Below are 13,631 nucleotides of genomic sequence, written 5' to 3'. Positions count from 1 at the left end.
GCTGCTGGATAGGACTGTGAAGAGATTATGATAATTATGACGATTGTGTGATACCAATCATGTGACGATGATGTAGATATTCTCAAGCCTAAAAGCCCTTTACCCATACCGTGAAATATAACGTTTATACGTGAATATGCCGTTTTCACTGATAAAGATAGTAATCCGGAATCTATTGATGATGTTAAAAAAGACCATTGAATAGGTTTATCATTTCTTTGAATACCGAAATGTCCCAAAAAAAAAAGCAAAAGCAGTCGCCGACTTCCTTTGTAACGAAGAAACCAATTCAGTAAAGCTCGAAGAAGAAACCCGTGTGTAACCGTTAAGATATTCACGGTAACCTCTATATACCAAATGGTGGTGCTAGCAGCGTATGGCAACCAAACACTATTTGACCGAAAGTGGAGTTTTAAAGGTTTACATGCAGGATCGAGTTTCGATCAAAACGGTGGATTCAGATAAGCCACCGAAAATACAGGAATTTCGGAGGAAAACGCTTTACTGATGGTCGGTTCTAAGGTGGGTGGAAAGAACATCTTCCAATGTGTATGTTAAATACAGTATATTCAGCTATATACCAGCATACAACATGAACAACTAGGTCACAGTCCATGGGACAAAAAAGTGGGATGGGGCGGTTGCAAGAAAATTTTCCAACCTTGATACGCTCTATTATACCGCAAGTAGAACTTACGAAAAGGTACAATCTCAATTAAAGTTTTCCGTTGTACAAGTAAGAAGTAAAATACCCTAACCCCACTAGGTACATACTCTTTGGGTTGTGGGTCGCTGGAATTTCGGACCTATGGACAAGCTTCTTTCGAAAGTCAAGGCACACACTGTAAAGGAGAACGTATGCTCTGTACGGTTACAGATGGTGTCTGTATAAGACGAACAGGATATATATATAGGAGATTCCAGACAGCCCCCGAAAGCCACTTTTGTAAACTGGCGTTGTCTGTTATATAACAAAGTTTCGTTCAAAAGGCGGCGGCTAAACGATTTCAGACATTAGAAAAAGATGACAGATGTATTTTATGGTAAGGACGTAAAGAACCTGTACCATATGATAGGATATCTCGTACTTAATATGGTAATTATCATAATTTCCGAAACGTGAACTTTAAATTTCTATGGTATAGCCGACCCTGAAGATACCATGTCGAAAATTCGAATAAAATCTTTTACGGTAGTATGACCGCATACATCTACTAAATATATCAAAACAGTGTACAGTACCACCTTTCTCACACCTCAGTCAAGAGTCTGTTCGGATGTTTCTTGAGACATTTCCAAAAGGAAAAAGAAGCCCCAAAAGCCATCAAGATACTGTAATACCGTTATCAGCTCTGTCATAGGCGCTTCAGTCCTCACATTTTTTCTTTCGGATGTTTCACTTGCCGAAAGAATATTCCACTTTTTCATTTACACTGCGTCAGAAGCAAGAACAACGAGAAAATAGGAATACCATTTTTTCGGATTCTTTCATTACTAAAAGGGCACAAAGTCCCAGTTAAAGATATCATTCCCACTTTTGGTACTGGATGGACTTCCGTATATGTAGGTTGAGAACGCCTCCAACAACAAGCTTAAAAAAAAATTCTCCTGATCCAGATCTATCTTCCGACATTACGAGTGAAGAAAATACACTGGTGCAGTAAGCGAAAATAGCCCATATGCTGGACTTACAGTTGCAGGTCCAGTTCAACCGTGTTCAGAATAGACGCCTCTTACCGACTTGTACCGAAGACATTGTAGAGGACAGAAACGCCTCTAACAACAGGGCAAAGAGAAAGTTTGAGTGTTGGCGGTCTGATAAGGGATTTCAAGCCGATTCCGAAATTGGGTTCGACCGTTGGTCTAAAGGCAGACCGACACTCGTATTCCACCGGAGGTCTTCAGTTTAAAAAGAAAATGCCTTGGATTTGGGAAAATTTCCAAAACAACTGACCCGATGAATAGGGCTATTGTACCATTCTTTTCGTCGGATTCAGGTTCCAACCTACCAACGGAGAATAAGCTTTGTCTCTCCCCTCAACCTGAAGATCAAACACCCACGACAGCTGAAAGGAACCGGAATGTGGAGAAGAAAAGTAAGCTAGTTTGATCGACTTGTAACTTTCTATTTTCGGTCACAAAATATCATCAATTCCTAGGATCTTTTACTTTTTCTTGGCCTGTCTCTCCTTCTTTGGTGCTGTTAGTTGTTCTATAGATCTTGTCGGAATTTACACTTTGAAGGCGTTTCTTTGTAAGAAGAGTGAGTTCTGTTCTCTATTCTCGTTTTCATCTTCTACCTAGAACACGTTGTCCGTAACCATGTCTACCGCTTTCGTCGATTACATCTTTGAAACTCTTTCTGACAAGGAGGATTTTAAGCTGTGGTTGTGGTTATGGTCTTGAATAAGCTTGATCTTTTTTTATCGAAAGACAGACGCCAAAGAATGTTATAATCTGCTTCAGGGGAGATATCTACACACAGCCCGTGGAGGCGCTGAATACTGTTACAAGAGAGTTTATCAGGTGTAGCCGAAAACGTTAGCTCCAAGGATGATCAACGAGGTTATTCACTGTGATCTACCATCATCTGATATCAAGCTGGGGATAGTAGTCGTGCTTTTTTACAAGGATGTGATCGAAGCCATGAAGAAAGCTGATAACTATATAATCTAGCTTCATACTCCATTCATTCATCCCCCCTCATCTTCTTTTTTTCACTTCTTCACTTCAAATAGATTTCGATCACACTTCAACAAAGTCCTTCTTTCAGCTTTAGCTTACGAGCATTACTTTCTTTCCTTTAACCTTCAACTTTGTTTTACGCTGGTCGTACATACTATTTACATTCTTTACATAAATCACTTTGCAAGACAAATCTTTTCATTTTATAACCATCTAGCTAAAACTACATTCTTTTAAATTTATATAATCGTAAATCAGCTGGACTGCTATATTGAACAACATGTCCAACAACGACGAAGTAACCATCTTCGTAAGTGTCTTCTGCTTTCATCCGAAGTTGTTAAGCTTACTTACCTCTTTATCTGACAGATCCCATCTTTCCCTCCTTCTCCTCCTACATCACCTACACGAACCATGTCTACATCCCCAGAATGGTTCAGTGCACCTGTAAAGGCACCTTATAGACCATCACCATTATCTACAACAATTCCATTAACTGCATTAGAAGAAATCGATCCTTTCAATAATGTACAAATCGATAGTGATAATGTATCTGATAGTTTATCACCTGATCCTGAAACACCACCTTTATCACCTACAAGAAGTTTATCTTCCGTATCAATGGATAGAAGAACAAATTCTTCTGGATCTTCCGGTTCAGGTTCAGATGAAGAAGTTGTTACACCACCTGCTGTACCTAGAAGACCATCTTTACAACACCATAAAGGTATGCCACCATCTTACTTCAATCTTGAAACAATAACAAAAGAACAAAGAAAAAACAGAAAAAACAAATACAGAGCTAGATTTCCAAGTGCTCCCGTCTCAGGTTCAATTACTCCAATGTGGAAAATTGAAGAAGACGTAAAATCACATGGTTTAACTCAATTACTCGAACCTTTCGAAGGTCTCTTACCCCACACTAGAGTAAGTCAACCTTACTACCTTAATCCTCGCGAGGTAAGTGGTTACTAACTTTCTGTTCGAATTGTAGAGAGATTCCGAACCCACCTACATCCTTTCCGAAGACTCTTTCGTCCTCACCCATGTTCCTACTAAGACCGTAACTCTTTCCGACTTCAAAGTCCGAATGATCAGAGTACCTCGATGGCAAAGACCAATCGTAATTGCAATTATGTCATTACTCCTTTTCGGTTCTCTCTGTATGGTTTCTTGGTTTCAACAATCCCTCATGTCCGCTGAACATGCCAAAGTCATCAGACAAGGTGAATGGATGATCAAACACGCTGCTATGGCTAGAGCTGAATCTGATGTGAGTTATTAGCTACGTGCACCAAAGTGTATCTACAAGCTGACTTTCCGTCTTCTTTAGGCCGTTGTTGATACTGAACCTGGATATCGATATGAAGCACCAAAACATCATTCATTAAAAGTTCAACATAAAATTGCTAAAAGAGCTGAAGCAGGATTTACTGCACAAGCAGCTATGGCAAATTCAGCTATTACCAATAACAAACCTGTTGATTTTACAATGAATAAAGATGAAGAATTAGCTACATTAATGTCATTTATAGTTGGTACAACATCAAATACATTACCTGAAATTGATATAAATGATCCACATTCATTAGAAGGTTTTTTACCATTTGATCCAAGATCACCTAATGCAAAAAAAGAAATTGAAGAATTATCTAAAGTACATTGGGAAGATCATCCATTAATGATTTTAGGTAAAATGAGAGATCCAAAATTAAGAGAAATTCGAGCTTTATTAAAAAAATATAATTTAAAACCTGAACCTTTTTACGTTGATATTGATCAAAGAAAAGATCAAATTGTTTTAGAAAAAACTTTAGAAAGATTATTAGGTAAACAAGATTCACCATATTTTTTAATTAAAGGTAAAAATTTATCAAAAGATTCAAATAAGAAATTATTAGAATTAGAGAAAAAAGAAACTTTAATTGAAACTATATCTTCTTCAGGTACTTCAATTGCAAAAAGATTAAAGAGAAATAAACATCAAAAAGAAGAAGAAAGAAAAGAAAATGAAAGAGTTTTAGGTCCAAAACCAATTTTTGAATAAACATTTCGGTCTTCATTTTCATTCAATGGATGATGTTCTTTTCGTCTCACCTTACATCTTTTACCTTTAGCATCTTCATTGCATTCCGTCGATTTCTCTTATGTAGTTTTCATTTCCTTCCTTTTTGGGTTTTTAATGTATGTAGTCTTTAAATCATCAATATATATATAGTATGTAGATTAGTAAAATCATTATAATAGACTTCGCTGAATATGCACCACTATTCGCTATGATATTCGAAATTGTTCTCTTAGCAAACAGCCCACTTGTTTGCATACTGACTTTTGATTGTCTAGACTAGATAGTTACAACTTCTTCTAAGTACATAACATGATTGAGAGGACCAAGGATCTAAGAGATTCGTTTCTATACAAATGTATTTTCTAATATATCTATTTCCTTCTAGCCATAAGCTTATCGACATGATCTCTTACCCCACCTTCCCATTGATCCCAACTGATACTAGCTAACCAAGAATCTCTTGTCATTTGATCTTCGAATCTATCACCTTTTCTACCGGCTATGATACGAAAACCATTCAACATCGATGAATTAAGTGCGGATCGTACAAGAATAAGAGTTACTCACGTCTAATACCCTGTTTTCCTTTAGGTAGAACTCTGTGGGTTCTCAAAACACCATCTTGAGTAAATCCTAATCTCAATGAAGCTGCTTTACTTTTCTCATTCATAGTTGTTGTAAACCATTGACATCGTCTACAACCTAATCCACCTTCTGATGGCATATCTAAAATTCTGTGAATGATCAATCCAGCAGCATGTGACAGAACATGAGTGCGCTGCATACCACCAATATCAGTTCCACCATCAGTTTTTCATTTAACCGATAACCGCTGATCATGGCTACTCACCTGGAATTTCTCGAAAATAACAATCCATCCAGGTTCAGAAGTTAGATTTGCTACATCTGTATTGATCATTGATATCATTCCAGCTAATTCGTAATCTTTGGGATCTATCACTTCGTCACTGCCAGGTGGAGCGGTAAAGATAGCATAGGCCATGGCGCTCTATTAGCGGTGATTGTGTTATACCAGCCATATCAGTTAAAAGTAAAAGATTAAATATGTGAATGGAACGAGGTGATTGTTCACAATGATACAATTTGGGCTTACCGGTGTAGCACGAATTATAGTCTCTGCCCAGACACAAACATCTTCTACACTATGCCAGTCCGATAGCCAAGCTGTAAGGTCTGGTGCACAATTTGACACACCCTCGTAGAACGCTTTAGCATATAAGGAAGGCTAAAATACACAGTACATGGATCATTTTAGTCTGCGCTTCAACACGACTCAATTGAAAAGGATGAATAAGAGTAATTAGATACTCACAACGAAAGGTCTAAGTTGTACCCTGTCCGATTGTAACTGTTTCACATCGAAACAGAAATTGAAATCATATTGTTCAGGTGGGGTATTGAGGTGAATATCTCTAGGGACGTTTGGTTTTGTGGGTTTATAGTTATTTACATAGGTAGGGGAAGACATGATGATTTACCTCTACTTGTAGGATCAAGTGTGCAAATGAAGTAGGCAGATTTGAAAGAAAACGAAAGGGTTATTACGAACAATAGCAATCGATCTAATAATGTGCAGTATTTTACGATTAACTTAACGAGAGAGATAACTTAGGACATTCATCCAATTTAGCCGTAGTTACCCGTCCGGTATACAACCTTTAGAAGGTAGATCCCATTTTTGACTTATTTCTCGCCTAAATCCGATCTGGTGCAATCGACTCAAAAGAAGTGTGTATGCTCATAATATACGTAAACGGCTGCACCCTTCTGTTCGCGATTTTGACTGGGAGCAGAAGCAGACTACGATAATAATAATGTTAGTGATGCATGACACATCTCTTAACTTGTTTTTCTCGTAGAACAAGTCCGATAAAGCTAAAGGTGGTTGCTTGATTTACGTAATGGAGTTTTGCGATGATCTTCGGTTGTTCCGCCGGAAATCTCGTTTTTTGTTTTTCGGTTCGACAGGACAATCCCACAATCCTCAGGCGATTGTGATAAACTCTGACATCCGCTCAAATAGCATAAAACTTGCTGATCACAGCAAATCCACTCATTGGGAGATCAACATCAGACGGAGCAGCTCGATGGATTCCCCTGAAAGAGTGCAATAGTGGATAAGTTTTGGCTGGTCAAGTAAGAAATCAGGGGGCATATTGCAAACATGGCTCCCCTTCGACTACCCAATATTCTCATTTATCTCACCGGGGTGGTGAGGCCCAGGTTGCTTAGACCACATTTGAGGGTACCAAGTAAGTTAAGAGATTCAATCTTATACCCTGGGTGCTTTGAAATAGCAAAAGCTTGTTATGAGATCAACCTTTCTAATCACTCTTCTAGGTATAGCAAGTGTAGATTTTCAGTCACTGAAGCAAGAGGGTTATAATGCTGTAGTTATAGATAAAGATAATTGTCTGGTAAGTACATGTATCATGGTGGTACATCAAATCAAAGATAGAACAATCGAAAGTGCAATCAGGCTCGCTGATAATCGGGCTGAGTATACGACATGTAGCTGATCTGTGTTTGCTTCCATAGACGATACCGCATAAAGACGATGTATATCCACCTTATCAAGTGAGTACCATCGAGTACCATCGAGCTCATCACCCTGTACAATGAATTGCCTTTTGATCTGCATTACAGATCACTTCATGATTGAGTAGAATTGATGAGTGCTATCAATACAGGTAGCATGGAATGATCTATTATCAACTTTCAACCCCGGACGTGTATTGGTAGTATCGAATTCAGCTGGAACGAGGAAAGATCCTGGTGGAATAGCAGTGAGTGTACTAATAAGGACGATGAAATCAGAGAATAAAACACTGATACCAATTGAACCCTTCATTATGATATTATACATTATAGGCAGAATCAGTTTCTTTATCATTACGAGCACCAGTTTTAATACATTCACAAAATAAACCAGGATGTTCAAAAAATATATTAGAATATTTCAAAGGTAATTTAGGTAAACCAATGACTAATCGTAAAAAAATAATTGAAAATTCATTTAAAATTTGGGAAGATGAAAAAGAAGATGAAAAAATGTTATGGAAAAGATGGGAAAGTGAAATTAAAGAAAAACCTTTATTAGGTTTTAGTCATTTAAATTATGAAGAAAGAAAAGATAGAAAAGGTGATACAACCAAACTTGATTTTAGTTCTATGGAATCTAATCTTACTAATACTAATGATAATAATCAAAATCAAGATCAATCTAACAAAGAGTCAACGAAAAATAAGCATTCTGCTCATCAAAAACAATTAGAAAATCTGAAAATCTTAGTCATTGGTGATAGACTATTTACAGATACACTTTTAGCTCATCGTTTATCACTTCATTTACCAAAATCAAAATCTCCACAAAGCCAAATCTTACCTTCAGTATTATCAATATATACAACTTCTTTACCTCAACCTAAAGATGTCAGAATACTAAGATGGATTGAAGAAAGGTTATCTAGAAGTAAGACTAAATCGAATGATTTTAGTAGATTCATACTCAAAAAGAAAGAAGAATTAGTGGTTCCTGTTATCACATCTCAACCTAGAAGAGGAGGAATAGTAGGTGCTTTCAGATGGTTTACACCTACAAGATGGAGGGAATTCGATGAATCAGTACCAGCCCTAACCTACAACCCAAGATCATGGAAACCGTTACCGTTATTAGTTGGTTCAAGCAAATCTATAGCGTACATAATATCTATTACATCTAGGTATACAATTAAAGGTGCAAGTATAAGTTGGATCAAATTGAAGGATTCGATAAAGGATCATCGAGAAAAAGCTAAGATAGCAAATCAAGAGAGATTGGCGATAAAAGAAGAAGAAGAATCTAATTCGAAAGTAGAGACTCAGAAGATTGGTATACGGCAAGAAGGCCTGACGTGAATGTATGTAATGCAATAAAGATCATAATACATGCATTAATAATTGATATACAGTGTCTCATCTCAACGTATTACTATTGAGTGATTGACTGGTCAGTATTCATCACTCATAGCGCTCGTCCATACCGATGCCTACAATACGCCTCCGTCTTCTACCTCTATTTGTGGACCTCAATATACAATATGTTTCCCTATTCTTCACACCCCATATCTTTTATCCGCATCAATAATCTATGCCAAGTATGAAGGTGGTAGTCTGACTGATTGTTCAGTATCAGGTATTTGAGGTATTCCTGCCCATCTGACATTAACGAAAATTTCTTGGTCAAAGGGAATATCTCTCAAGTCGGGGAAATTACCGGTCTCTGTGGAATTTTGTATAAATATCATACAAATGATTAGCATGCTATCTTATGCTGTAATATACTTTGTGAGGTGTTTTTTTTTTTTTGGAATTGTTTAAGATTTTCCGAAAGATAAACTAGGCAAAGCTTGAAAAAAGATCAACCCCGTTTTATAGTACTTACGTATGGCCATACGATCACCGAAATTTATGGTTTTATGACCTATAGCAGAACCGCAGCCAGGACAAAATATGCGAGTCACTATTCAGATTCATAGATACATGAAGGTTAGCTAATCGTACAAACCAGTGAATGCTGTAATTGGTAAAAAATAAAATAGACGAATGGAAGAACCGAAAACTTGCCTGTATTTCCACTAGGACGACCGATTGAGCTATATTCATGTGTATCTCCGGTAATCTAAGGCGCAAATCATGATAAGAAGTTATCAGTGATAATCAATTGGGACTGTCCTGCTCGTACTACAGTATATGAGATGATCAAATGAGGGAAATTCATAAACATACTTCTATTTCAGAAACCTTAGGAAATATGTTTGAAGAAAATGCTGTACCGGATGTTTTGTTGCAATCAGAACCTAAGGTTATACATGAATCAGGTCAATTCAACATTTCGATTATAACATCGCAAGGACTTACAGTGACAAGCGAGTTGTTTCGTTATGTTAGAAGTGATCGTAATTTTGACTGATCCACAAAGACATGATCCGAGATGTGGCATATTTGTGTGTATCAGTTGTTAATCGTTATTTGTTGTTGATAAGATTAGATTAAAGCAGAATGAGGACTTTTTGGCTTAGTTGGTCACATCCCAATGATCAAAAATCAGGATAGTCTCAAGCTCAACAAGTCGAGTCAATATACATCTCGACGTTCATCAAAATGCATGCAGTGGGTTATGTATATTAACTTAAATCCGGGATGGCCTGAATGACCTCATGTAAGTTACTAGTGAAATTACTCCGTTGAACGGACTTGACTGTTTACTAATGTTTATGGATGTGCCGTCGGTTATGGTATACCACCTAAGTACCTGAACCAATAACAAGTAGCTAATCAACGAATCAATAGGCTTCATCGTAAAGAGCTATATGACCCAATGCATATTATACAGTATTGTATCCGATAATTGCCCTGTGTAGAAGAATGTATTGTCTATGATCTATCTATGTGTAATGTGTATAGTTATATATATTTGTAAATGTATATGTTTGTATGTATTGACGAGAAAACCATTTTTATAAGAGTATTGATATATGCTGAAAAGCCAAGGTAAAAAAACCGAATATGGAATATCCCTCTTTTCTTTTGAAAAAATCTATTGTATCCATTTTATAGTGATGACGAACTATATTATATGACTGATTCTTCACCTGCTCTTTCTTCAGCATCAGCAGCAGCTTGAGCACCTAATTGGACTAAAGCAGTATCTGATCTTGGTCTAATCAGATTACTATTTGTTTCTCCAGTTAAATCTGTATGTGATTTCGTTCTCAGCATCATATCTTCAGAAGCGTCATATGTAGGTAAACCACTATCTAAAGGAACGACACCACCGCCTAAGAATCCTCTTGATGCTATAGCATATGAAGGTACTCTAGATAATGGATCAACGTCATCATCACTTTTATTGGTTGAGTTGTCATCATCGAAATCCTCGACATCATCATCGTTAGCTCCGATAGTAAATCTAGGTCTTGAATTACTTAACGAAGAAGATGTTGATGTAGTAGGCTTTGGTGCAAATGAAACATGACTTCTTTCACCACCAAATCCACCTGAATATGATGCGTTACGTGGTAAACTATTATTGTGATCACTCCCTGAAGGCGGTGATGGTCCATGATTATTATTACTTAAATTCTTCAATATGGGTTTACCACCACTTGGTGTTAAATGCGATAAAGGTCTCATTGGTTTTGGTAAATGGAATAAACTATGTAGACCGCCTGTACCTCTTCTTTCATTGCCTGGTCTAACATGACTTTCTTCGTTGTAACTACCTGGATTTGATGAAGGTGCAGAATTTCCTCCTGAGCCTCTTTCAGGTGAAGAAGCTCTACTATTTGCTCTTGAACCTGTTCTTGAATTCTTGCCTGATCTTGTAAACGAATTTCTTCTACTCAAAGGTCTACTTGGTGCTCTCGAATCAGGTGGTGTACCACTTGGTGAAGTCTGATTTGAGGAAGAATGCGTTCTTAATGCACCTAATGACATTAATAATTCACTATCTGCCCATTGACTTAATTGTCTTCTTGGTGGTACAGCGGCTCCATTACCGTTAGCGATCTCGTGTAAAGGTGTATGTTCACCACTTCTTGATGAAGTTGAATTCGCACCATAACTATGTAATCTAGTTGGTGAACTTGGTCTTGAAGGTGGTCTAGATCTGGGTGGTGTATCATCATGTGGTGAGCCTAATGGAGTTGGACCTATAGATCTAGTGGTAAATCCTGATGTCGTTGTAGCTGAATCTGCTATAGCAATTCTATCATAGACATGATTACTGTAACTTGGGAGATCAACTTGAGGTTCTTCGGTATTTTGACCGAATAACAATCCTCTGGTTGTTGCACCAGCAGCTCTGGCTTCTTCTAATAAACTATTATCTAATATTATAATCGGTAGTGCACATCTTAATTCTGATACGTGTCCATCTGGATTCGATATCGAACATGACCATTTGATTTTATGTGTAACAAATACTGGATGAATAGCATGTGACGGTGTAACCCATTTTGGTATAGGTATTGTGAAATGTGTATTAATCTCTTCATCTCCAATTTCAATATCGGTTTCATCAGTTTGAATGGAGTCATGGGTCGAAGCATTTGATGGACCAGCATCAGCATTTCCTTCTGCTGTTGCTGATGTATTGACTGAACCAGAACCAGGTAAAGGAGCAGGGAAATAAGAATCTTCAGGTCTATCACCATAAGCTGATGCTTGACCTGGTCTCGATCTAATACTGTTAGTCACTAATGGAGTTTGAGCAGGACTTGATTGTCGTGATGTTGTTAAACTTCGATTGGCTGAAGGTGCTTCGTAATGATGACTAGGTGGTCTAACGGGTTCTCTAGCTATTTCTACTGCTCTACCACTCCGCATTTCATGTTTTATACAACTAATCACTCTTGTTTCAGGTCTTGAAGAATGTTTTGAATGGACTAATGTATATTCTTTTAGAACCGATGTCACTTGCGTTACTCTGGTACCTTTAGCTAATGGCATGAATTTGACTACTACTGGTATTTCATCTCCTGCTGCATAAGCTTTATAAGGTAATGTCAGAGAGTACATTACTTTACCAGGCCAGGTATTTTCGATTTCTAATGTTTGAGTGAATTCTAACGCATCCGAAGTATACATTCTAGTTACAGTAAATTCTTTTTGCGTTGAAATGTTACTTGCAAAACCTGTTCTAACACCAGTTGCACGTAATTTGTACACTATAATAGCATCACTACCATACGTTCTAAGTGAAGAAGGTAAATTTCCATTTAACATAAATGAGAATGGGAAAGAATGGTGACCGGCTTTAAGTGTATGAGCATGACCTTTTCCACCTTGAAGGAAAGACCAATCATGAGTTGTAATAACGTGTGTAAAATGATGTCCTTTTCCCGATGTGCTATAAATGCAAAAACATGAACCAGAATTAGCATTTTTGCCGGGCGAAGGCAGTCTAAGTAACATGATCGCAAAAGAAATGATAGAACTCACGTTGATCCATCATTGAATTGTACTTTTGCTTTACCTGTCATATGCATCGTTAATTCTTTGAGATTGATGGATGAAGGTAAATCTAATTCTACTCTTCCAGATAAATAAGCTGGATTCATATCACCACCTGCACCTCTCATTACCAAATGATCTGAATCTAAAATAATCTCTATATGTGGATTATGATGTGATCCACCTGGAGTCATGACACCAGATGAACTTGGAGTCATTAGTCCACCACCACCCCATCCTGATGATGCTGTTGGTGGTCCAAAAGCTGAACCTGGTGTGTCAAATCCTGAAGAAAATTCGGATAAAGGATCATTTGGATCTAATGTTCCATCCCTTCTTCTACTAGGTAATGCGATATGTGAAGGTCGAACAAACGATCCATTCCTTGTCGGTGAGGATGCTCTAGAAGATGGTCTAGATGAATTGGCTGATCCAGGTGTGGAAGCAGATGCGAATCCAGCTGGATGCCAACGAGATGGCATTTTGATTAGAGTCGAGCTTTTAGTGGTCTTGTAACCTTATCCAGGATAGATAGATGTAGATGGCGCAAGTATAGCACTCTTGACTAATGAAGTAGAGATACTAATTGCTAGTCTACAGCACTGTAAACGGGAGATCTCTTTTTATATTGAGGTTGATTTCGGATTATCTCGGCCCGGGAATATATGATCCAGAGATATCAAAGGATGGTGTAGAGTACCTTTGGGGTGATGAAAGGAGTAGGCTGAATGATCTGAAAGCAATGTAAACTATGAACAAGATGAATTATACAAAGATTATTATCACGATGATAAGGAATTAACAATCGAAAAAGCCATAAACAAATTAAAGAGTACTTTTTGGAGTGACGGGATAGTGGAAA

At 37.5% G+C, this 13,631-nt stretch overlaps 5 protein-coding genes across 5 annotated transcripts; 2 read left to right on the top strand and 3 right to left on the bottom strand.

Annotated features, from left to right (window-relative positions):
- Positions 1–2,965: 2,965 nt before the first annotated feature.
- L201_001049 (uncharacterized protein) lies at positions 2,966–4,732 on the top strand (the record flags this gene model as incomplete). The annotated part of the gene is made up of 4 exons (XM_066216842.1): positions 2,966–2,995; positions 3,055–3,612; positions 3,680–3,958; positions 4,019–4,732. 4 exons carry the CDS (start codon positions 2,966–2,968, stop codon positions 4,730–4,732), a joined length of 1,581 nt encoding a protein of 526 aa, XP_066072939.1.
- A 392-nt stretch (positions 4,733–5,124) lies between these two features.
- Positions 5,125–6,242, bottom strand: L201_001048 (uncharacterized protein; the record flags this gene model as incomplete). The annotated part of the gene is made up of 5 exons (XM_066216841.1): positions 5,125–5,252; positions 5,321–5,531; positions 5,604–5,762; positions 5,868–5,999; positions 6,087–6,242. The coding sequence occupies 5 exons, from the start codon at positions 6,240–6,242 to the stop codon at positions 5,125–5,127; spliced, it is 786 nt and encodes a 261-aa protein (XP_066072938.1).
- A 696-nt stretch (positions 6,243–6,938) lies between these two features.
- Positions 6,939–8,671, top strand: L201_001047 (uncharacterized protein; the record flags this gene model as incomplete). The annotated part of the gene is made up of 5 exons (XM_066216840.1): positions 6,939–7,026; positions 7,115–7,191; positions 7,313–7,351; positions 7,465–7,560; positions 7,646–8,671. The coding sequence occupies 5 exons, from the start codon at positions 6,939–6,941 to the stop codon at positions 8,669–8,671; spliced, it is 1,326 nt and encodes a 441-aa protein (XP_066072937.1).
- A 230-nt stretch (positions 8,672–8,901) lies between these two features.
- L201_001046 (uncharacterized protein) lies at positions 8,902–9,755 on the bottom strand (the record flags this gene model as incomplete). Its single annotated transcript, XM_066216839.1, has 5 exons — positions 8,902–9,035; positions 9,198–9,275; positions 9,398–9,434; positions 9,542–9,612; positions 9,674–9,755. The coding sequence occupies 5 exons, from the start codon at positions 9,753–9,755 to the stop codon at positions 8,902–8,904; spliced, it is 402 nt and encodes a 133-aa protein (XP_066072936.1).
- A 632-nt stretch (positions 9,756–10,387) lies between these two features.
- Positions 10,388–13,251, bottom strand: L201_001045 (uncharacterized protein; the record flags this gene model as incomplete). The annotated part of the gene is made up of 2 exons (XM_066216838.1): positions 10,388–12,665; positions 12,758–13,251. 2 exons carry the CDS (start codon positions 13,249–13,251, stop codon positions 10,388–10,390), a joined length of 2,772 nt encoding a protein of 923 aa, XP_066072935.1.
- Positions 13,252–13,631: the final 380 nt, after the last annotated feature.

Source organism: Kwoniella dendrophila, chromosome 1, assembly GCF_036810415.1.
Source record: "Kwoniella dendrophila CBS 6074 chromosome 1, complete sequence".
In the NCBI taxonomy this organism is placed as follows: domain Eukaryota; kingdom Fungi; phylum Basidiomycota; class Tremellomycetes; order Tremellales; family Cryptococcaceae; genus Kwoniella; species Kwoniella dendrophila.
The sequence above is the reverse complement of the archived record's forward strand: the minus strand, read 5'-3'. Positions and strand labels throughout refer to the sequence as shown.